The sequence below is a fragment of the Perca flavescens genome, chromosome 5 (assembly GCF_004354835.1).
Source record: "Perca flavescens isolate YP-PL-M2 chromosome 5, PFLA_1.0, whole genome shotgun sequence".
Lineage (NCBI taxonomy): Eukaryota > Metazoa > Chordata > Actinopteri > Perciformes > Percidae > Perca > Perca flavescens.
Window position 1 is genome coordinate 17,974,742 of NC_041335.1, and position 24,927 is coordinate 17,999,668.

The 24,927-nt window shown below is 39.6% G+C and overlaps 5 protein-coding genes across 10 annotated transcripts; 3 read left to right on the forward strand and 2 right to left on the reverse strand.

The window, feature by feature from the left end:
• Positions 1–1,260: 1,260 nt before the first annotated feature.
• Positions 1,261–5,146, reverse strand: ccdc117 (coiled-coil domain containing 117). 5 transcript variants are annotated; one of them, XM_028577262.1, is made up of 6 exons: positions 5,010–5,146; positions 3,928–4,134; positions 3,737–3,787; positions 3,361–3,633; positions 2,351–2,497; positions 1,261–2,206 (listed from the first exon to the last, which is right to left on the reverse strand). In XM_028577262.1, exons 2-6 carry the CDS (start codon positions 4,068–4,070, stop codon positions 1,963–1,965), a joined length of 858 nt encoding a protein of 285 aa, XP_028433063.1. In that variant the 5' UTR covers positions 4,071–4,134; positions 5,010–5,146; the 3' UTR covers positions 1,261–1,962. The 5 variants fall into 5 exon arrangements, with proteins under 5 accessions (XP_028433063.1, XP_028433062.1, XP_028433061.1 ...); XM_028577261.1 differs by having other exon boundaries at positions 4,870–5,146; XM_028577260.1 differs by having other exon boundaries at positions 3,928–4,498; positions 4,870–5,146.
• tcn2 (transcobalamin II) lies at positions 5,131–9,294 on the forward strand. Its single transcript, XM_028577256.1, has 10 exons — positions 5,131–5,318; positions 5,612–5,679; positions 5,888–6,074; positions 6,232–6,401; positions 6,887–7,039; positions 7,498–7,670; positions 7,783–7,957; positions 8,053–8,233; positions 8,332–8,450; positions 8,578–9,294. Exons 2-10 carry the CDS (start codon positions 5,622–5,624, stop codon positions 8,637–8,639), a joined length of 1,278 nt encoding a protein of 425 aa, XP_028433057.1. The 5' UTR covers positions 5,131–5,318; positions 5,612–5,621; the 3' UTR covers positions 8,640–9,294.
• Positions 9,295–9,770: 476 nt separating this feature from the next.
• Positions 9,771–13,855, forward strand: dguok (deoxyguanosine kinase). Of its 2 annotated transcripts, XM_028577258.1 has the most exons (8): positions 9,771–10,099; positions 10,294–10,474; positions 10,878–10,987; positions 11,076–11,275; positions 11,591–11,738; positions 12,512–12,627; positions 13,068–13,167; positions 13,370–13,855. In XM_028577258.1, the coding sequence occupies exons 2-8, from the start codon at positions 10,366–10,368 to the stop codon at positions 13,394–13,396; spliced, it is 810 nt and encodes a 269-aa protein (XP_028433059.1). In that variant the 5' UTR covers positions 9,771–10,099; positions 10,294–10,365; the 3' UTR covers positions 13,397–13,855. The 2 variants fall into 2 exon arrangements, with proteins under 2 accessions (XP_028433059.1, XP_028433058.1); XM_028577257.1 differs by having other exon boundaries at positions 9,771–10,474.
• A 468-nt stretch (positions 13,856–14,323) lies between these two features.
• Positions 14,324–16,429, forward strand: spaw (southpaw). The gene is made up of 3 exons (XM_028579030.1): positions 14,324–14,609; positions 15,014–15,825; positions 16,177–16,429. The coding sequence occupies exons 1-3, from the start codon at positions 14,324–14,326 to the stop codon at positions 16,327–16,329; spliced, it is 1,251 nt and encodes a 416-aa protein (XP_028434831.1). The 3' UTR covers positions 16,330–16,429.
• A 2,606-nt stretch (positions 16,430–19,035) lies between these two features.
• Positions 19,036–24,726, reverse strand: eif4ebp1 (eukaryotic translation initiation factor 4E binding protein 1). The gene is made up of 3 exons (XM_028577773.1): positions 24,256–24,726; positions 22,753–22,944; positions 19,036–19,705 (listed from the first exon to the last, which is right to left on the reverse strand). Exons 1-3 carry the CDS (start codon positions 24,389–24,391, stop codon positions 19,674–19,676), a joined length of 360 nt encoding a protein of 119 aa, XP_028433574.1. The 5' UTR covers positions 24,392–24,726; the 3' UTR covers positions 19,036–19,673.
• Between the last annotated feature and the right edge of the window lie 201 nt (positions 24,727–24,927).

Sequence of the window (24,927 nt, forward strand, 5' to 3'; positions counted from 1 at the left end):
TTTGTATCATCATAAATGTTAAGATGTTAAATTGTACCCAAAAACTTCAAGTTCAAACACAATTATGTCATCAGCATTTAATATAACGACTTAACCCTCCTGTTATCCTCAAATTTACTAACATCTGTTATCCTTGGGGTCAATTTGACCTCCAGAAAATGTTGGTAATTAAAAAACTTTTACCAAATATTTATGTTGATAGCCTAAACTGGCAAGAAAATGTTGAATGTTATCTTCCCTCCCTCACAGAGGATGGGTGCGTGTGTGCGTGTGTGGGGTGGGGTTAGGGGAATTGAAGATTGTGAAATTGCAACAACCTGCATGTGAAAGTGACCTATATAACTCAGCAAATATGTGTAAAATGTTCATATTTTCTATGTATTTTACAGCTAAAACAGCCTGGGGTCAAATTGACCCCAAGGAACACCGATGCGTACAAAATGCATACAGGACATTGAAAATATATCATCATGTTAATTTTATGTTTACCCAGTTTTCCCCATTAAATTAGGAAAAGTTATTCAATATGAAGCAAAAAAATGTATGTCAAGCACTTTTTTAGAGATGTTAAACATTGAATGGGGCCAAATTGACCCCAAGGATAACAGGAGGGTTTTAATTAACTTTGTTTTGTTTCATCTTAATGTAAAATAATCCACCGGGACTGTCACATATTTTAAAGATGGTTTCCCTATAATCACTTCTGCTATCACACATGCAATCTGTTATTTTCAATTTGTCAGCCATGCTTCTGTTTTACAAGGCGTTTCAGCAGGCTGGAGTAGTTGTGTTGTTGGTTCTCCCTCTGAGATCAAAAATGTTTAAAAAGGAGAATGTAGGACCAGCGCCTATTTATAAAACTACTATTTGCCAAAACATAATTGTCAGCATAAGTCTTGTTATCAGAGCTGGCCCCAACTGAACTGATCAATAAAAATCATCCTCAATTAAAACAATGACTTGGCTCCAATTCACTTGACACAGTAAATCATTTAAATTTAATTGACAAATTGGAGGCCATTTTTAATAATATTTTTTTTCAAAATATATGTATGCATATGGTCACTTCCACAGGGGTTAGTCCTGGACCCCTACTCTTCCTGAGGTAATGATAACACAATGATTACAATGTTCACCAAACAAGAGGATTGCTTTCACTTAATTGAAGTAAGATTTTGTCCAATTATGCCATGCAGAATCTCTACATGGACAATGTAAGAGTTTATTTAAGAAAATAAATAAAATTCCGAACACACGATGGCTGGTTGCAATTCTGGTAATGTATTTATGAAAATACAATCAAATCATAAAATAATTTGCATTTCCATGACTTCTTTACGAATTTCTCAAAGCTCACAGATGGTATGCTAAGCACAACAAGTACAAAAGCAAGCAGGATGCTGTGCGCAAATGTGAACACAGGAACAATATTTAGTGTCCTGGTAATGATGGCCAGAAGCTGAACATAAAAACTGTACAAAATTTAGATGCTGCACACTGATGTTTAACAAAGAACAAAGTCATATTAACAGTATACCAGTGTTTTGTTTGCAGGGCTTTGGCAAAATTATGCACAAATTATCTTATTTCTAAGGGCAAAGGTTAATTCCATAATTTATATAAATTGGTTATGTAAGGCCGTCTTTAGAACTTTTTCAAAGTCTTGAAATCATGACAGGTGTCTTGGAGATTGAAATAAATAATACTGATTAGGTCAGCATTATTGTTACACGTTATATCTTAACATATAGTTGTATGGTATTATATTGGGGAAAAAAAAAAAACTAAACTGAGTAAAGCAAAAGATGTGGTGCACAACTGTCAAAAACAACTGCACAATATTCATGCTAAGCCAAATTGCCTTGCCAAACTGACCAACTTCAAGAGGTTCGGAGTCCTTTAGTCTTTTTTGCGACTACATTTCAAGTCTAACTTTAGCATTTCTTAAGTCATCAAGCACCATTACATTTCCATGTCCTCCTCTCCAGAGCTATGGGCTACAGGAAAGCTGTACAGAGAACAGTGTGTGTCTGCAGTTGGACTGGAGGGGTCGAGGGGACTGTGAGGGGTGGGAGATGGACATGGAGTCGGAGGTTGCCGAGATACTGTCTGTTGTTTACGTTGTTTCTGTAATGAGCCCTTTCGCTTCTTACAAAAGGGATCGTCTGGTGGCCGCCACAACACCAACTCCATGCAAGAATGGCTCCTAAGGATATGAGACAAAAATAAACACTGGGGAAAAAATGTGTCTGGAGCTTTTCAAAGAGGAAACAGCGCAACATGAGTCATGTTACCTCAAGTTACTTCATGAAACATTAAACGTTCCAATGACAACATTAAGAGAACGTACACGGACTGGGCTACCGTGTGCGGTAGGATGTCGCTGATGCCGCGCTGTAGACCCTCCTTCAAACTGTCAGAGATTACCAGCACTGGCCGTCTCGGGGCTGGCTCTACATCCAGATCTTCATCCTCATCGTCATCTTCCAGTGTTATTCTGTGATACACAAATATCATTATTAGTATTTGCTTAAAGAAATAAAGGGTACAGTATGTGTTGATGTCACCTTTTCATGTGATACAACTCCCAAAGCCATCACCACCACTAAATGGCAAAACAAACTCATTGTGACAGACATAAATGGGGAGACCTGCAATGCTACGAAGGAAACTAGCAAATATCTTGACAATGTAAGGGTGAATGCAACTGAAAATACCAGACAGTCTGTATTTCTTTTTAAACAAAGTTCTAGGGCTGTCCTCGACTAAAGAAATTCTTAGTCGACTAACACTTATACAATTTTGTCGACTAATCGATTAGTTGATTTAATTGACAGAGCTGTGCGCTTTGAGAGGTGGTTAAGACTAGAAAAGCACAATATAAATGTAGTTAATTAACCATCTGTAAAACTGAGTTTCTCCACAATTAATCCTGCAAAAGCACCACTTTAAATCTTGTGTTTACCATAAATGTGCTCAGAATTTTCTTGGAAATAAGTAATTAAGCATGAATAAGCATAAAAAATGACTAATCGACTAAAGAAATCTTAGTCGACTAAGACCAAAACAACCGATTAGTCGACTAATCGACTAAGAGGTGTCAGCCCTACAAAGTTCTAAAACTTTAAGATGGGTTTGTAACGGATTTGGATACATTTTAAACTTGTTGTCCTTCATTTAGAAATCAGAGCCGTGACCCACAGTAACACAAAAACAATAATCTAGCAAGACAATACGACAGATTCCTAGATAGCTAATTGGATTTTTGGTCATACGGTGTCAGTCGAAGTCTAATTCTTCTAACAAGCAAGAAGGCAGACAGTTTTTTGCAACTTTTTGCACACACTGCATGTTGCATACCTGTCTTCGATCTCCTGAAGTTTCCTCTGAGCTGCCTCTATCTCCATGCAGGAGCTCTCTGTCTCTGGTCGCAGCAGGGCAGAAGAGGGCTGTGGCAAAGTCAAGTTCTCGGATGATGGGCAGGGCTGTGAAGGTGCAGGGCTGGCTTGCTGTGCAGGCAGAGGAGGGCAGCTGTTCACTGTAGGCCAGTCTCGATCAATGCTAGTGTCTGAGTTCTCTGAAATGTTCACTTCTGCCTCGACCATTAACCTCCTCCTTTTAGCACTGCATCCCCTGAGAAAACATTGAGATATTTATCAAAACACTCATACAGTATGTGACTATTCCAAGCATTGTGAATTGTTAAGACTGCTCTTTCCATGCATCTCTCACTTACTCATCATCAACTCTCCTCCTGTGCTTCCTGAGGCATCTTGTCTCCCAGCTGCTTTGGAACACAGAGACGGATATGTCAAAACACATGATACAACATGTCAGGTTAAGATTGAAAAGTTATTTCAAGTGTTGCGTTTGTATTTCTAACAGATGTATATTTAATTTACAATCTCCAAATCACCCGCTACATACTTGTTAGATAGAGTTGCTCTCTGTAGGTGACCAGACGTACTTGGAGATCCGAGATCAAATTCAGGAAGGTTTGTGGGGCCCGAAAATGAATACATGGCTGGCAGAAACCCCAGTGCACGGCTTGTGGTTGCAGGGTGATGCATGGTCGTCCAGTCGTTGAAATTATTTGAAAAGACCCACGGGTAGATAACTACAAACGGATCTGATCTGGAACATCAGTATTGATACCAATCAGATAAACTGTTAAAAGGTATTTTCTGTAACCTAACGTTACATGGCGCACAAGTTATAAACCTGTTTACACAAGGGCAGCTAGATTATCTAGCTAGCTACGCAACTGCTGCACGTACTGTTAACCTTAGTATGACGTTACAAATAAAACTGGCTATTATTATAACGTGACATAGTAATACACAATGACAGCTACATCCCTGTGCTAATTAACAACTTTGAATAAGTCCACCAGACATATAGCGTTACAGACCGACCTGTGCAGCTGCTGCCCTGCCCCTTCGTGTTTTTGTTGTTGATGTTTAACGTTAGCGAGTATCCGTCAGTTCACACTGTTTTCCTTTGGAATAATAATGATGCCATTAATCCATTAGCACATAGCAACAGGCTCTACATGCTCAAGTCTTACTAACTTAATATTGATACCACCCGCGAGCAGATAGCCCCCACATTAAAAGGTAATTTTGGTGTGAACTGCTTGAATGGCTGCGATAAAATGACGCTAGCTAGCTATTCTGAAAAGGTGAGTCGCGCCAGAAAACTCGTCAAGGTTCTAGAAAGTGCGTACGTTACGTTAAGTGAATTGTGGGAAGTGTAGTTACTGAAGGCCAACGAATTACTACAAAGTTTGCGTTTAACACTGCGATACAGAAGCAAATATAACGAAGTAAAGTTTTAGTTGGAGCGTTAGCACCAGTTGTAGCTACTTACGTTGGCTAGCATTAGTTAAAATTACAGTTTTCACGTTTACAGTCACTGAGTCCGAACTTTCTTTTACTGTCTATGAGTCCGACGCAGACGGATATGTGTAAAGTAAGATAGACACCTGCCACTTATACGTTCGTATTTACCAAAGAGTATATGTGTTGACAAGATAGTTTCCTCTGCCCATAGATCTTATTCTTTGGTTTAAAGCATAGACAGTATATAATGGACCAACAGACCCCGTTGCTCTGGACGGAGACCAGTGAAGGCTATGGTTTAAAGGGACCGTCTTGCTTTTCTCATGGCTTTGTCATCTCACATGACGAGTCATGTGACAGTGAAATACTAGAAGCTGTTGTCCCTGACCTATGTCTCTGACTCTGTTCTTACCATAGACAGTATATAAGGTTCTTACTCAGCTCGGATTCTTCACACTGGAGTCACTCTCTAACGAGGTAAGACACTTACAAGTTAAAGGCTTACAATCTAATTACTAAACCGCCATGACAATAATAATGATCTTGTAATATTTACCTATCATCGTTGAATATATACTATTCACAGGTATTTTGCATGTATTTTAGATTTATTATTTGACAAAGGTGCCTGACTTTCTCAAATACGTGAATACTTTCATACTAAGCATTTTTTTTTATCTGCCCATTTTACAGTAGGCCTATTATCTGTATTATTAGCCTACTTCAAAGTTTTAGGCGACAATATTGATTTCCACTGTTTGTGTCAACAGGTTGCCCAGAATGCTGTCTTTGGTCATAATCACAGGCCTATTTGCCTTTACCTCTGGTAAACCATGTGGTAAGTTTATTATATACTTCATATAATCCAGTTATTACCAACCCTGACTGTCCTTACTGAAACTGCTTGAACACTGGAAAAACCCAGTTTACAAATACACTAACTCACTGGTTTGGACATTCACTGATTTTGCAATTACCAACCTCATGCAAGTGTTGTGTAATTGTCAAATTACAAAGAATGTTGTCATTTTTATATTTTAATCCAGATACTGAAGCCAACCGTGAGCCGTACCTGTCACTCAATAAGAATCTCCTTCGCTCTCTGGAGACGCAGGAAGGACTCCCCAATCCTAGTGTCTACTTGGCATTACGGCTTTCTAATTACCACAACCTCGCCAAAGAGAGCGAACACCTGAATAAACTGAAAAATTATTTGCACAATGACCTTCAAAGGTATTGCACTGTTTACAAATGCCCTCATTCTACAGTGTTGCTTATTGTTGTGACACATCACATTTAATGGTATTTTAAATCTGGATGTCCATTGAATTTATGTTTTTTTTCCTTGATGTTCTCACCTGAACCTGAATCACCTGTGTGTCTTTCTCAGCTCTCTCTCTAACAGCCAACCTGTGGTCGGCCTCATGGCGCTGTACAGTTTGGCTTTGAAGTCCTCCTGCTACGACCAGAACACAATCACCTTCACCGTCAGTGAGAAGAGTGAAACGCTGTTGACACACCTGAAGAAGCAGATGGAACAAGAAAAAGAGAATATTGTCTGTAAGTTTTCCTTTGACCTTCTGGAGGCCAACGGTTATCATAAAAAGTTTTCACCATTCTGTTTAACATTGTGCTACAAAATGAGTTCAAAGTTTATTTAGTGTGGATAGTTTTTCAGAAGGGAAATCCAGGAAAATTGAAACAACAATTTAACATTTTATAATGTATATGTTAAGTATTTATGTTATTGGCAAACATTAGCAATATATCTTATTTTCACAATGACTCTACTTTAGCTTTATAGAATTTTAGGTAGAGCCAATTATCTCAATAAAATATCAGTGTTTAGGTTTTACTTTTTGAAGGATTCTGCAGCACCAATTTTTATTTCAGTTTTGATTGAATTGGTCATTAGAACAGCTATTGTTATTCCATCCAAACTGATATAATGAGAAAATAAAGTACTTTTTCATTTCTTGAACATTATGGTGAAGTCATGTTTTAATATGATTTGGTTTCTTTTATTTCTTCTCTCCTTTGCACAGTCAGCAATCGCCCTTTGACCAACTATTACCAGTACTCTCTGGGTATGCTCACTCTTTGCGTGAACGGCATCAGGGTCAACAACCATGTAATCAACAAGCTCATCAAGGCAGTAGAACATGAGGGCTTCCAACATGGAGACTCTGAGAGTATTGGTGAGTGTAACCTCCCAAAATGTTTTCTTTTAGCTGTTGAAATAAATAGTAAATAGATGTTGTGCAGGAAGGGATGCATCTTAATTCTTAAAAATTGTCAATAAAGTTAGTGTACTTACCACTCCTACTGTGGACTAAGATGTAACGCTGCTAACTGTCTATGGTGGAGTGAGATAGTCTGAAAGATAAAACGTGCTGTTTTGTTGCATTACATTTAAAGTCATATTTCAGACAGATAAATTCCATGAAGTTACCTCGACTAGGGGGTCATCTCACAGAAATTTGCCAGAATAAAGGTTTAGGGTGGGAACGTGTACATAGCCTTAGCTTCAGTTCTGTTAACACTAACACAATGTTTACTGTATAAGTGAGGAATCCAGATTTAGTTTTATCCTGTGCTTCAAGTTAAACTCTCCCTCTGTCTGTCACATACATATACTTTATCCCTATCTCCCTAGATACCTATGCCATGGCTGGAATGGCACTCCAGTGTGTGAAGAACGCTGGTTCTCATGTGCAGAACGCTGCTGAGCTCAACACAGCCCTTAGCAAGATCAAGCAGAAGATCTTGGCATCTAGAAGGACAGACGGTCACCTTGGCAATGAGTTCAGCACAGGCCTCGCAGTTCAAGTAAGGATCTTTTTCCTTATTTTTTGTTCAGCTCCCTCTGTCGCTTTAGTTACATTAGTTTCTACAGAACACAATCTTTGCAGCTCAAATGTTCTTCTTTGTTGTGTTCAAGGCCTTATTGGCGATGGGCAGCCCAGTTGCAGAGTATGAAGCCTCAATGGAGGCCATGAGGACAAGCGCCAGAAACAACATATACCACAACCCCATGGCCTTATCTCAGATGCTGCCATCTCTCCAGCCGAAATCCTACCTAGCGATTGAACACATGGGCTGCCTCAATGAGAGTGGTATGCAGCATTTTTTTCTACCCCGTGTCCACTGTGGTTTCAGGTTGTCTGTATTGTCACGGTTTGTGTCATGGTGTGTGTGTGCATTCTTACAGACACTCTAGTACTGGAGCCCATTGATCCTGTGGTGGTTTTAACTAGCCAGACCAAAGTGACTGTAACGGTGGAGGTGGTGACGTTCAGCGGGGCATCTGCTGTTTACTCTGTGGATGTGCCAAAGGAAAGCTCTCTGTTGGACGTCCTTGAACTTCTCAAGACAAGATATGTTGACTTCACGTGAGTTTATATAATGTACCTTTGTGCATTTCAGCTTTTTATAGCTTAAAGTACTGTATGCTTGCCTACATTGAGGAATATTTAATGCTGTGTTGCAGGTTTAAGACTGAGCCCAGCCTGTGGGGACCTTACCTAAGTGTGGTGAACGGAGAGCAGGCCAGACAGAGCGACCGCCGATACTGGGACCTCTCCTCTGATGGCACTCAACTCAGTCAGGGTGAGGACACACACACATATTACATTGTGACTCACTGATAGAGCATTCTCTTTATTTCTTTGATCTGCAGCGTTAATTTCACTTTGTTAAAAAAAAGAAGAAAAAAAATGCTCGTTTGCTCCCTCAGGTATCAGTGATTTCAAGATCGAGGCGACTCAAACGATCACCATCAAAAACATAAGCTACTGAGAGTCAGTCACTGCAGATGCAACAGTGATTGAGGATCAAAAGCAGTTCAATCCTTTGTCTATTCTTTGTTGTTTAAACCAGTGATTATACTTAAATTGTCTGATGCTATAAATGGTCGTAGTGATTTCACAGATTTTTTTTTTTCATTTCAAGTAGGTTTGAAGCTTAAATAAAAGTCTAAGTTAGAACTAATGGAACATACTTTGCAATGTAAATTAAAAAGCTTTGGATTGTAAAATTAGTGTGAAATGTTGATTCAAATGTCTTACAAAGCGTGATTGTGTTTTTTTTTAAACCATAAAAAAAAAAAGAGTTGTGATGGCTGTTAAAATGTAGTGTTTTTGTTGATTTGTGTTTTTGTTACAAATATGAATGATAAGCAAGTAGCACTTGATTAAATAATTAGATCAAATTTTTTTTATAAAAAGATTTAAAAGATTTCTTTATAAAGTAACACATTTAATCAAAACTAAGCAATTTGGGTGTAATTAGATTTGTATTGCATGTGTGTTAAGCATCTTTATTATGGATTATGAACGCTAATTGGCATTGTCACACTTACATCATTATCAAACTTGATTGCCAGACTCAAGGTCCATTCAGAAGACACAGACATGACATACAACATACATTAAAAAGACAGAAATAAAAACAACAATACTGCATTTCCATAAAAGACACATATACCAGTGTTTCCATAGTGATGAAACAACAAACTAGTGCCTTTATTATCTTCTTGCTGTTGAAATTAGTTATTTCTCTGAAAAGTTATATGATTAATAGTTATTTTAGTGTCACACAGAGTTGGGGAGGGGGGGGAGTTAAGTTGTGGAAATTGTACAGCTTTAAATTTCAGAAATATGTAAACGTGATAAACATTTTGGGTTAAGTCTACTGCATAAATATAAATAAAGCAACCGACCTCATCCATCTGTGGAAATCTAAGGGCAAGTACTTCCGGGTTCTTTCTATCTTCCTACTCTGTCACCATCATAGACAGTATATAAAAGAACTGTCACCAGCTCAAACTGTGCTGTAGCATATACGTCCTTATATATGTACGCTAAACGAATGAAATCCAATCCAAGTATGTCCTCTAATGTCCTCTTCAAACGGGCGGGAAGTTTTATTGCCTTTTGGCCTTTATTGCGAAATTACAGGACACGACACCGGAAGTGATTTATGCTCTTACTGTTTGTAGCATTTTGGACAATTATTGCACAATTTCTTATGAACTTACCTTAATAATTTCACTTCTAAGCAGCTAATATGCGAAATTATAGTGCGAGCGCTACAGAAACGATTTAGCCAACGTATTGGAGTTTATTTAGCTTAACATATTTAACTATAAATCGATAAGTTTATTAGTACGTTAGCATACATTCATGGTTAGCATACATCCAGAGCATACATCATGGAGAGGAGGAGCTAGCTAACATTACCATGCGCTTAACTCAGAGGTAATATAAAGTCTTTACTGCTCACTCACATAAGCGAGCACCAAGTGACAGATGAGTGTGATATTCTCTTTGTAAATTAGTTGTACTTCATAATGTCTGCCCTCTATCGATGTGTTCAGTTCAGCCGTGTTTCTATGTTAAAAGCAGTTTCGATACAGGTTATGAGATTTGGATATAATGTACCTCCTCCACAGTGGAAGACACATGAAAGCCTTCTGCGAGTTGAAAACACAGCCATAATACAGACAACAAGGAACCAAAGTAGTATGGCTAATAATTCAAGGAAGCTCAGTTTTTCTTGTTCAAGGGGCCTGTCAAGTTCAACTGAGAACGCAGCAGATCGAGTGAAGAGGGTTTCTATCGAGGGCAACATTGGTAAGATAAATATAGCTACAGTATTTCAAAATAAGAGTATACTCATACACTCAGTTACAAGTAAAAGCAATGCATTCAAAATCCCACTGAAGTAAAAGTACAAAAGTATTATAATCAAAATATACTATGTCATACTAATGTACAAAAAGTAAAATTACTCATGCAGAATGACCCATTTCAGAATAGTATACATTATATCACTGGATTAAAATTATTGATGCATTAATGTGTTCATCACTTTTAATGTTGCAGCTGGTAAAGGTGGAGCTAATTTTAATAACTTTATATACTGCTAGCTGGTTTAATCTGTAATATATCATAATTTATGATTTATTTATAAATGTGTATTAATAATCTGAATTTGTAAAGTAACTCTCCTGTACTATGTCCTCTCAAATATCAGCTGTTGGAAAGTCAACCTTTACAAGACTCTTGCAGGCAGCTTGTCCTGACTGGGAGGTGGTGGCAGAACCGGTCAGCAAGTGGCAGAACATTGAAAGTGGGACCTCGAAGGTGCATGCACATTTCCTGATCTCTACATCCTTTCCCAACAAAAATCAAAGGAAGCCAAGCTAACCATCTCCGCTTGTGTCTTTGACAGGGGACAGACGTATCCCCCCAGACGACAGTCAGCAACCTGCTGCAGATGATGTACCAGGACCCACAGCGTTGGTCGTACACATTTCAGACATTTTCCTGTATGAGCCGGCTGAGAACGCAGCTGCAGCCTCCTCCAGCTCGCCTGCTCAGCTCAGAGGGAACACCTCTCCAGGTGTACGAGCGCTCCGTCTATAGCGACAGGTGAGCGAGTCAGGGTAGGACAGAAAAGTGAAATTGAAATCATGTAAGAGGAACTCCAGTTTTGAGAAGACCCATTAGACCCAGAATCTATGTGATGTATGTACTCTTTACCAAAGCTATTTCAAACCGAGTGAGCACTTCACTATCTATAAATTCACACATCATTACTATATTATTATTGTTGGTAATAATCAAAATGATGCTAACAATAGAATTAGCATTAAATGGTTATATGTATTCAACATATTGAGCAAATGCATTCTCCTTTGTTTTGTTTGCTTAAACTTTTAAAAATTAGACTCTCTGTCCTGTCAGATACATCTTTGCCCTGAACATGTTTGAGCTGGGTTGTATCAACTCTACAGAGTGGGCAGTCTACCAGGACTGGCACTCTCTCCTGGTGGAGCAGTTTGGACACCAGGTGGAGCTGGAGGGCATCATTTACCTCAGAGCCCCACCAAAGGTATGATGAACATAAAGGCCCTGACACACTAACCCGACGGCTGACCGTCGGCAGAAAAGGCAGTCTGCCTGATCGGTCGGCTCCCGGAGGTCCAAAAAGTGCCTCGAAACACACCAAAGCGACGACGATTTGATCGTACGTTCTGCGCGTGCGTGAGACATAATACAAAAAATTCAAACCAGAAATGACCAACGCGTCACGTGGGTCTGGCTTCTACAGCTAAACGATAATGGCGGCATGTTCGAAACACAATCTCATATTTTATGAAAATAGTTCACCGAAATGTGTTTCTGAAAACATTTGAAGCAAGAAATAGACCATGCAGTTGCTGAATCTGTCTTCATTCCAGATCGACAAAGGTCAGTTTAAAAGATTTTTGTCAGATTTTGAGTAGTCATCCTGCCCGCCATTTCCGGGTTAGCACTCCACCAATCAGATTGGTCATTGAGTCCGACTGCCCACCCTCAGACCCAGCAAGTCAGGTCGGCCAAAATGAAGGCTGACGGACGACGGCACGGAACGCACCAAACCGTCTCGAGTCACTGACCTCGCCAGACTGTTCGACTGCCGATTATCGGGTTGGTGTGTCAGGGCCTTAAGAGATTTCATGTTACGATTTCAAGAGAGACAATTAATCAACGAACAGTAAGTCACAAGCAAAAATGCGTGTTTGCAGCACATCATTTTAGCTAGTGTCAGTTTTGTTAGTGTTAATGTTTTTGTTACTGTAACATTACATCATTGACATTTTCATTCTATTTTGTTGTTTTCAGAAATGTAAGGAGCGCCTCGAGCGTCGGGGCCGGGCAGAAGAGAAAGGAGTGGAACTGGACTATCTGGATAAGCTGCACATTCAACATGAGAGGTGGCTTGTTGAAAAGAGCACTGAGTGAGTGATCATGTCTGTTTGTCCCCTTTAGACTTGATTAGATGACCTTTTGTGTGAAGTCACTCTTTTCAACAATTATGAAGATTATAGACCATTTTTGATACATTTTTATAATCCTGTGGCTACTGTGATCTGCAGTGTAAAAAAAAAATTATGAAATAAATTGCACTTAAAATTGGTATTTAGCGGTTATGATCGGTAAATGATCCTGCCAGAATCTGGTATGAAAATGAAATGAATACAAAAATGACAAATACCAGCGGTGGTACAGCCACTGTATTACAGGATGCTCTACTACATATGCTACAGATTTCTGTTTGTCAATCATCATTTAAAATGCCTTCCCTTGCAGCTGTTTGTTGCTCGGCTGTGAACAGATGAGGGTTAGCAGTGTGTGGTCTGAGGTGGTCAGTGTAATACAGCTCGACTTTTCTTTTCAGGATACATTTTGAGAAGTTGAAACACATACCTGTGTTACAACTCGATGCCAGTGTTGAGTTTCAGAGTGACCCAGAGGTGCAGGAGGAATACATAACAAAGGTATGTTGATTTATTGCACTTTGACAAAATAGCTGCTATGCCAGGGTAAACCACATGAGGGCCCCGTCCTAATGTTTGAGACCTAATTTCTCCTCCTCACAGTCTTTGATCCAAGGAGAATCATTTCCGTTTTCTGATCTGACGTTTGATGTATTTCATGTTTCTGATCCATTGTGATCCTAAAGTTCCCTCTCATACACAGGTGAAGAATTTCTTCAGTGCTTTGTGAGTCTGTTAACATCTGCAGGGGAAACCGATGAGACCAGTCAGACCTCAGTCAGTCGCCTGTGTTAGCTGACACATAACTGCACATGAGCCTCTCATAGAGTGAAGGAAATATAAAGTAATATAAAAAGTTAAGCTACAGGACGTACTGGTACATGAAACAGACACAGACTGAGTTTTGTCTGTGTACAAATGTGTTATCTCCAAAGAGACTTTTAGATTGTTACAGCTTTTTGTTGTTGGCATGTTTTTTGTTTTGAGATTCACTGGGTAGTTAAAGCTACTTCTTATACTGTGCTGTTAATTCCATTTAAATTAAAAATGTAGAAATATAATGGAATGTAAAAACTGTGCTGTCACTACTATGACCATTTGGAAACTTGTTTACTGAGCATCATAACGTTTTTGTGTATGTTACTGTTTCACACATTCCTGATAATAAATAAAAACCTTTGAAAAAAAAGTTGATCTATTGTTTATTTTATTATCAAAGTTTTATTTTTTACATTTTTCTTTTATTCTTAGTTTCTGCACGTGTGAAATTTGACTTTTCTTCTGCCACTGTTACTAAACGGAAAGGTGCTAATGGCTGTACAGCATTGCAAGTGTTATTAGTGGATGGATCTTTATGTTTCAAAAGGATTAGGCTCCTGAGTGAATATAAAAGGCCAGGCAGATTGACAGGACAATGACCTTGGCTAAATGTTTTCTTTGTCTCCCCCTCTTGTGTGCTCTGAAGATCAGAGGGGCTGTTCAGATGCCTGGAGTGGTCAGGGGTCATCAAAGGGCAGCTGTCCACTATAAAGGGGCCTGTCTGGAGCTCCGTCTGCACATAGCATCATTTCAGCCTGAAGCCAGCTGGAGGAAGGAAGGAGATCTTTGCTTCTCTCTCTCATTATTGTTGGAGTAGATTTTGTGGGTTTCAGTTCAAATGGAAGCCAGAGTTCTGACAGTTTTTTGCACATTCCTCCTCTGCTCTTTTGGAGTCGTTTTCTCCACCCAGAGGCACAGATATCTCCCAGGCCTCAAGACCAGTTTAGCATTCAGAAATCTCTCATTTAATCATCGCAGCAGATACCCTCCGTACATGATGCAGCTGTACCGCTCCTTCAGGACTGCTGATTCCTCATCGCCGGTAGCTATTGACACCATTACAATGCAAGGTGACAACCCGTCAGCACACAGTTCTGACGCCGTCCTAAGTCTGATGGCCAGAGGTGAGTAAACAGTTTAATTATGTTTTTTTCCAATGCTTCTATGCATCACTGGGTATACAGCATGTTATGTACTGTATGTGTTAGTTTCTCCACAGTGGAGTCTATCCTCCAGCAGCTCTTTGGTTGCTGCATTATCTGTGTTATCAGACCCTCCCTTTTTTACAACCAAGCAAGTGTCAAAATGCTTATTCCACTTTAAAGGCTTTCTCTGTTTATGTGAGAGGGTGTGTATATTAGCCCTCAGACGTCCTTGCACAGGGGGATTCAATACACATCCTGTCCTGTTCGCCCTCCCACTCCACTGTTTTGACATTTGTCCAGGGATCTGGTTTGCCAAGAAACCTCTAGACTGTGTGTGAATTTGGGTTCTTGTTTACAGTTCTCTTGTCTTGTCTAATTTTCAGGTTGCCATCAAGTGGGTGAAAGATGGACAGTCACATTCGACATGTCATCCATCTCTACCAATGAGCTTGTCCAGCTGGCAGAACTTCGGATCAGACTACCTGCTTTCTCTGGCTCCAAGCGTGCCACCGTGGATTTATATCACTCTGGAAAGAGTTGTGACCATGGCAGCACATCATGCCAGGATGAGCACCTTTTCCTGGGGAGCTTAGACACATCAGCCAGCAGCACAAAGTCTGCCTGGAAGGTTTTTAACGTGACTGCCCTGTTAAAATACTGGCTGTACCAAGGCGATGGAGTGTCGAGCCAAGAGGCCTCAGGAGAACCTGAGGCGGACCATGGGAGCGGTGCTGAGGATGAAAGTGATATCACTGACAAGTCACTCTTCAAGAATTTGGGATTTAGGCAAAGAAAAATACACCATCCAACCACAAATCGGGTCATGATGGTTATCTTCTCTAAGCACAACCTGCCCCAGGAAGGCCAAACAGCACACAGTCTCATTTACACTGTGGAGAACTCCAAGTATGTGACGATGGACAGAGCCAGCAGTGACAGTCAAAGTCGACGCCACAAAAGGAACAGAATGGAGAGAATGAGGGTGGCTGCAGGAGCTTCACCTACTCCTGCACCAGCAGCAGAGCTGGCCCAGAGGCCGCTGTGTCGGAAAGTAGACATGTGGGTGGACTTTGACCACATCGGCTGGGACGAGTGGATTGTGCACCCTAAACGCTACAATGCATTTCGCTGTGAGGGAGAGTGTCCTACACCACTGGATGAGTCCTTCAACCCAACCAACCATGCATACATGCAGGTGAGGTGACAACTTAATCTTTAGTCCCATTTAGCTCTTTAGAATCTTAAACAATCAGTTTTTGTAAGGTCACAGGTTTGCTGTGGTTAGGGGTAGCTCAATCTGTGGGGGCTGCATGGCTTGGGAATCGGAGGGTGGCCGGCTCAAGTCTAACATGGACTAGTAGCTGGAGAGGTGCCAGTTCACCTTCTGGGCACTGTGAAGTTGTCCTTAAACAAGGCACAGAACCCCTAACTGCTCAGGGGGCAGTCCAATCACTAACATTTCTCCAATTGCGTGTGTATGTGTGTGAAAAATAACAGAGTGAAAAAATCAAGGATTAATAAAGTATTTCTTCTTCTTATTCATCAGAGCCTCTTGCAACATCACCATCCAGAAAGAGTATCTTGCCCATCCTGTGTCCCGACGCGTCTCAGCCCACTCTCCATGCTGTACTACGAGAATGATGATTTGGCCCTGCGCCATCACGAGGACATGATTGTTGAAGAGTGTGGATGTCACTGAAGGCCAGCACATCACTGGTTTCACTGCAGTCACAAAAGCAGCTATTGACAGAGCATAATCTTGAACTTTAATGCAACTGGTTCTTAACCGTCTTCATGTAAACATTAATGCTCAACTATTAGGGGTGACCTCTAGCTCACCCAGTAAGGGCGTGCGCCCCATGTAGGCTGAGTCCTTTGCAGTGTCCCAGGGTTTGAGTCCAACCTGTGGCCCTTTGCTGCGTGTCATCCCCCATCTCTCTCTCCCACCTTTCCTGTTTATCCACTGTCACTATCAAATAAAAGGGAAAAGCCCCAAAATAATCTTAAAAAAAAAGTTCAATTATTAAATTTAAAGTTCTTAGTCATGACTTCTTACAATAGGATATGACTGTTAAGTTTGAATGACAATATATTTCATCCATACTGGGTGGTACACAATAGTATATATATATCTTTAGTTAGGAGAAAGCTCCGTTATGCAAATGTGATATGTTGTGTCTATTTATACATTATAATGTATATTTTGTACATAAAATATGAAACATATATTAAAACCTTATTTTGACATTACTGTGTTGTTTGTTTTTGGATGCTCCACTATTGAATTTCAGCAATTTCAATATAGTTTTTGAATATTGGGTACTTTCTATGTGAATTTATGAACTCTAAAAATAAATAAACTTTCTTTTATTTTTTTTATTTTGATTGCACAGCTTGAAATTGACCACAGCAAATAAATAAAAAATAGAGGAACTCACACATAAATTCAGATGGTTTTCAAAGTAAAATATTTCAGTGCTATAGATTTAGTACTATTTAAGTTCAGTAACTTACAAGATTTAAACATGGCCATCATTTGCTTCCGTGTGTAACTTTATGATTTGCAATGTTTCAAAATTGTAGTGATTTCTATTGAATCTCTCAGCAGCAGCTATTATACAGAATGAAATACACTAACAAAAAGCACTTCAGAGGCTCAACCTGCTTGTAGATACTCCTTTACATCTTAATCCCACTTGTCCTCTGACTTGTGACCAGCTAACATTTTAGTGTATTTGCCTTCCTCACCTCCAATCCACATCTTTGGGCCTATTACACTACACACATCATCAGAGGTCATTAGTGCCCTTTCTGGTCAGGCTTCTTTTGTTGATTGTGATCAAACAGGCAGGCCGGGTGGAACAACACAAAAAGTATATTGAAGGATGGGTCAATGGGGGAAGAGAAAAGAAGTAGCACTTGTTTATTTTGGAGAGGGGGCGGGGTGCCAGGAAGCAGAGGCGACAAGGGGAGATAGACCCCAAAAGCAATGAGGGAATGGAAAGAGTCAACGTCTGGATGCTGAAGCTACTGTGGAAGAAGGACAGGGTGGACTGGAACTGATCGGCTGAAACTGTTCAATCCACACTTTCAACCAGGACAAGACCAGACAAGTCTAGTTCTCTCACTCTTTCGGTTTTATTCACTTGATGTTTTGTCTTACAATGGTCTCGCCAGTGATGAAGCCAGAGAGCTGCAGGCTTCACGAGTGGTTATGTGTGCTTATTTATGCTCAATTAAACAACAGTAAAGCATCCAATCTATTTGTTTATACTAATAAGTTAAACAATAACCATATTCAGCATAGACCATTTGCAATAATGAAGCTAATGTGGAACTTTGACACTTTTACATGTGTCCAGAAAACACATCACACAAGTAGTGGGAGCTTGATGTCATCACCTCTAAATCATGTGTCAGTTCTCACACATTTATCCCATCCTGAACAAACTTTTATGTCTAAAACACCCTGGTGGTCAGGCAATTGCACGCTTACTTTACCAGGAATGATTACTAATTAAAACTGATGTAATGGGCCCTGTCAAAAACTTGTATTCCTCAAACTTGTGCTACTTCTTAGTAGCAGTGTTCAAATTAGTGGATCTACAGTTTGTCTTCCTTTCTGCTACAAAACGTCCTGTTTGGCATTTACTGAATAGACCAATGAACGGATACTTCTGACATGATATCTGTGTATAGTTTATTGTCCAATTCCACCTGACCCGCACATCTTTGGCAAAACTTTGAGACGCAACAGAGGCACAGCGGCCGAGCAATACTGAATAGTTCAGTGCAATAATGCCAGAGTCGTCCTGGGACATCCATTATTTAGAAGCATTTATATAATATACTCATCAAAAGGGAAAGCCTGGTCAGCCACTTCAGAATGAACCTATAGACTTAGGCACAGTAAAGCAACAAGGGGCCAGCAACAGTGGTGGAATGGAAATGTTGGATGACCCCATCTAGCTCTTAGGAAGGAGGGAGTTTCTCCCAGCTATGTACAGTTGTATATTGACCTCTCTTTATACAGTCCACTGACTGAGGTTATCAGTTGCCTGTGAGCTCCTTAAGGAATTCCTCTGATATGACCAATGTGCCCAATCAGGGGAGCACAGGAAGCGCAACATGTAACAGTCAAGATTCAGTATCATTTAAAATTGTATATTTGCTTTTTACTTACTTTAAAAAAGCAAACTGCTAATAACTCAGTTGTTGTCATCAAATCTTTACATTGCAGAAATAACAAACAGCTTCGTCGGATGGCACTATCCAATAAAAATGTGTATTCACACCAGTGAACCGATGAACATATTACAAAATACAATTTACTGACATGACGGGAACAGGACTTTCTTAGAGCACACAATCAATGCATACTATAGAATACAAATGACAAAAAGAGTGTTTGTTTCAATGGTGTTTGCTTTAATGCTTAGTCACCCTACAAATCGTGTGAAAATCTGTTTCAAAAATTTCATCAACACAATTATGTTTTACATTCCCTGTATGACACTTCAGGTGAATACCCTTTTTTTAAGAGCACGGTTGACAAATTATACTGTATCTTAAACATTTCAAGGCAATATCTGAACAGAGGTGTCAGTAACTGTGTGGAAATAAAGCACATCAAGTTAAAAACCCTTTTGGAATGGTTTAAATTCGGCAAACTTAATTTTTTCTTTTTCCCCTATTGATATTAATTTTCATTAACTTATACCAGTTCTTAGGGATGAGGCTTTGTTGGTGTTAAGTACTTCTCAGGGTTGATTTTAAACTTGTAGCCAGTAGAGGAAGGCACACCTTGTCATACATAAATGAGGTTTAAGCCTTGAAGATGACAGAAAAAGTTTCATTACAGATTTGTTTTTGGCAAAACAAGCAAATGATACTGATAAAGACAGACTTTAAGACACTGGAGATACTGAAGGCGAACCTCTGCCTTAATGGAACGGATGATGGGAAATAAGAAGGTGCTCCTGAGCCGGTCTTCACAGCTTCTTGTTGGTAAGTCTGACATCTTAACACTCGTTCCAGGTCCTCCTAGATGTCCATTTCAAACTGTGAGTCATCACCTTGAAAAAAAAAAAAAAAAAAAAAAAAAAAAGACATTGCATTAACCGAACACCAAATGTTTTTCTACTTTAGGATACGTCTTTAACAGTTGGATATCATATTTATTTCAGAAAGACTGGAGGACTTCTATAACTAGCTGGTAAAATAGTGTCAAAAACATCTGGCAGTGACCAGAGCAAGAGTTCACCACAGGGTGATTGATACCTAAAGAAGCAGTGAAGCATTTTTTTTTTAACACAGTTGTCTAACTTGAAATGACTTCAGATATGTTTCTATCTTTTGATAACAACTCAAATACTAATGAATACATTTTAAATGAATGTTTAGTTCTGACTCAGTCGGTCCATTTAAGACAAAAAAAAGCCACAAATGAATAGGAAATCATATCAGGAAACATATCAGGCCTTAGCTGGGTTCCAGACGTCCGAATTGCTGCCCATGTCTTAACTGTTTTTCAGGAATAAAATTAGGACTGGTGGTGTGCTCTTTGATGGTCGTTTCCCCATTTGGAGAAACAACCTATCAAATCAGGGCTTTGTAGGCGGAGTTCAGAATGGAGAAGTCATCTTCTTGTGCCATCAGCAGAAAAAATTGCGGAAAGGAAAAATTGCCAAGAAAATGTTGACAAGCGTAGATGAGACTGAAGCAGCTGTTCAGGTTGCTGCAAGACGACTAGAAGTAACAACTCTAAAATCGACATGTTTAAAATGTTAACTGCTCCATGCAACTGCAACCTCAGCTTTTGTTTCAACTGAAAATTATGTTGAAAGGACGGATACATCACCTTTATTTCCCATTTTTTTGGGATCAATACAAAAAATCTACCTACCTACCTACCTACCTACCTACCTACCTACCTACCTACCCACCCACCCACCCACCCACCCACCCACCCACCTACCCCACCCACCCACCCACCCACCCACCCACCCACCCACCCACCCACCCACCCACCTACCTACCTACCTTACCTTACCTTACCTTACCTTACCTTACCTTACCTTACCTTACCTTACCTTACCTTACCTTACCTTACCTTACCTACCTAGGCAAAATTACAAATCCCTCCTAAACAGAAATCAGCTAACAGGCACACAATCTCAGGATGAACAATAAAGTGAAATGAAATGGCCTCCTTGAATCTTGTTGAAACCTCAAACTGGCTTCTATCACACAAGACAGAGAATGGCAGCTATGTAATGATCTGATAATAAAAAGATGAAGTATCCATTGGTGCTGTAGTTTTCAGTGGCTACATTAATTTACATTTGAATCCAGGTCTGAATCCTTCACTCCAAAAGCAAGGGCCACCCTGTGATGTTTTTCTGAGGGTGAACATAGATATAAAACAACAGATGTGATATGTAATTCTGACTTGCCATTCCAGGATGGAACCATATGGCGGCCATTTTACCTGGGCTAAGTTTTACAATTGCTTCAGTTGGAACCTATGGGGAAAGAGGCCCATGTTGTCTTTATAATCCTTATATTTTTTTTTGCATACATCGCCACTGTTTTTTTATTCAAAGTAATGATCGTAAGACAACTCTGCCTGTCTAGAAACCAAAAAACAAGATTTTGGTAGAATTTTGATTATTGTAGCTCCAAGAGAACAAATGTATGTGTTCAATCATGAAGATAATCTAATAATTTTGCATTTGTATTGCAGACTATAATTTAATTATTTAAATTTTTTGCCTGAGCTTAATATGTAATCACTTTTTTGCTATTCTGAGTGGCTAATAAACATTAGGCAATATGTTTTATCCTAAATAGATTCAGTATTAATGTCATAGGCAGGTAATTACAACCAGGAACACAAGAAACAAACAAGTTACTGTAATATATATTAGTATATTTATTATGGTCATAAATTGTACATAATATATAACTAATTTATTAGACCACATTCTTTTCCCATAAACCCTGTCACTTCCTGTGCCCGGGTCCTTGTTTTGATGAGAGGATGAAGAGTCTTCTAACTGTAAATGAGGAGTTGTTTTTGTTGATAAAGTTTTGTTTAGGAAGGCCAATGCCTTCAGCACAACTCCTTAATGGACTCGTCTCATTCTCTTCATTCTCGTTCTGGATATAAAGTTTACGGTGATAATACGGGAAATCGCGGGAAGCTTGACCTAAACTTCTGAAGTACAAACTGGATTACGCTACCTGATCAAGACATGGATTATGTTTTATTTGCTTTACTGAAATGAAAATCATGTTAAGGCATGAGGTAAGATGACAACAAGTGATGTTTGATGACTGATTGCAGAAGGCAGCTAATTTTGGGTTAGTTAATGTAGATGTGGTAAACATCACGTTAAGTGCAACCATACTGTCTATGAGTGCAACCCATAGGCTGATTGTGTGGTCGACGTTAGTGTTCCGTGTTGCTGTCATGTGGTTAACGTTATTGTTGGGTTGATATGCCTGGGAATCACTGTTTGTGTAGATTATAACGCAGCTGGCTGGATAGTTCTGGAAATATTATGATACAGGATTTAGAAGTGAAGACGAGCACTGCTCCTTGTTACTCACGTTGTACGTTTACACTTGATTGGCATGGAATCAGCTGCTTAATTAGCGATCAAATGTTAGGGTATTATTATTAACTTTGTTATGACGTTAAAGTCACTAAACGTTACTTTTAGCGTAGCTAACAAAATAATGTTTGCTTGGTCATAAATATATGTTTAGCTAACAGATGAATGCTGTTGAGAGCTAGCACACCGCAATAACTGACTTAGAGCGCAGCTGGTCCGTTGTTAGCTAACAGTAAAGTTACGAAGTTTGCTGACCTTTTTGCCATTTTAGTTGAAAAAATAAATCTCAAATTTACTCTTTACTGACGTGTGGGAAGTGATGTCAGCCTCCCTAGTCACTTTGGTCTTTTTGGTAATGCAACAGATGCTGCACAACTGATAATAAAGTTTCTGCCCATAGGTGGCAATTGTAAACAGTACCCAGGTAAGATGGCGGACGGCTATCCCATTAGTTATGACGTCAGGTCACATCTATAGTTTTATATCTATGGGTGTGAACATACCAGTGCTGCTGCTGCTATCAGGTGCAGTGATATTGTTGTTGAGTAGTTCTCCATTATGAGCCTTCTCATCTGTGTCTTTGGAGGGAGGACTTGTCACCCCTGGAATTTTGGGCAGACCTTTTGGAGGAGTCTTGGCCACAGGAGAGCTGCGACAACCCAGCAGGAACTTTCGGTCGTAGATGATCCTGGTACCTTTTGTGTGAAGAGGCAGAAAACGAGAAGGATGACTGATCAGGATTGATCAGAAATGGAGCACTGCCTCAGTTCAGACAGAGCACTGAGGTCGCACATGCATTAGTGGATCGGTCATCCATCATATTCCATCACAAGCAGGTGTGCAGTGTAGGTGTGTGCCAGATCATTTAATTTACGATAACACCGGTATCATTTTGAATATCATGATATGATGAAATTCATATCGTGATAATGGCAATATTCCAACTAGTTGACTTTTTAGATGTGCACTTTGTTCTGAATCTCAGTCTAAATTACCATGTTTACAAACTAACTAAGAGATTTTTCTGTTCAGTTTTTACTGAATATTTCAAGGCAAAATTGTAACGTTTATGCTGACATATAAAACTATACACTTTTTTGTTGCAGTCGTATGTTCTTAAAACTAATAATAAAAAATATTGTTCAGTATTTTGTCATGTCATCAAAAATATAATTACCGAAGATATACCCAAAAATATCTTGATATTATTATATGGCCACATCGAGTGCAGTGTGTCATTTAACTTGACACTTCTCACAGTTACTCTGATGATATGCTAATGCCAGTGCTGTTTACTGCTACAGCTTCATCCACCACTCCAACCTTCTTTTTATGTGATAAGATTTTCATATTGTTAATGTGACTAAAGTTTATTGGTCATGCATTTTGTTTATTTTCTATAATTCTATATTCTAAAAATAGGAAATCTATTAAAAACCTTGAATCTATGACATGTTATACAGGTACATAATGTACTGTATAATATGTTTACCATGCGGTTTGTTAATAACATGTAATAAAAAAACAAATTCCACAAGTTAGTGAGTGCACACTGGAAAGCACCAATCACAGCTTTAGTTGTCGGTGACGTATGACCACCACAAGCATTAGAGGACAGTAACATCGCTAACGTTCAAAGATCAGCTGAGAAAACCCACAAACACCGAAAACACGTCTCATATTTAATGAGAAAGCAGTGGTACGAGTTTATACCACCCACATGCCTAGGACCACAATTAGTTTCTTGCCTCAGATTTAGCAATCTGTGCCTCCTGTTTTCAACCACACTTGCTAGCTAGCGTTAGCTGCTAGCATAGCTGGATAGCAGCTGGTTCTGCACAGTGGCGTTTGACAGCAACAGACCTCATGGAGTTAGCCTGAGCGTTTCCTGCTCTCACTGCAGACAATACAGCGGTTTAGTTGATAAGAGTATAAATCATGTATGACGGTGGGTAACAGCATATCTCTTCGCCACATAAAAGTCAATGTATAATAACAGTACGCACCACCCGGGGTTGTGCTGAACAGGGTCCCTCCGGGAGTAGTGGAGTAGTCGTGGGGCATGTGCGCCGCGTCGTTAATGGTCACCCTCCTGGTCGACGGGATGGCCTTGGCAGTGGTCTTCTGGCAGTCAGTGGACATCTTGTCTCAACTATAATAACTAAAACTAGCTAACTAAAATAGTACGAACCAGGCGGAAAGTCTTAGTTTTACAAAACAACAAAGCCACACCGCGCTTGTGTTTGGCTCAACAGAATGGCTACTTTCGGATAAATAAAAATAAATACCTCTTGTTCATAAGTGCAAATGATGAAATGTAGTATCGTCACATTACAACATGCAGTCTCACACACTTGTGTACCGGTTCTTTCTTTAAAAGGACCCAGGTACACGTTCTTCTGCTTTCACTCACCCTCTAGTATGCACACAAACAACACACAGACAGGCTGCTGAGGCTGCAGGGGAAAATACTCCCCGAGCTGGACTAAATGAACTCATTCCGCCCCCTACTGGCACATAATGCCTGTGCAATGACTGTACTATAAAGTTCAACTGTTTTCTAATAGATCCATATCATCATATACAAATTCTGGAAGGTAATCTAAGACAAATTAGGCTATAGGATACATTCAACATATTATGACCTTGCTAGATGAACTACTACCAGTTTAATTCTA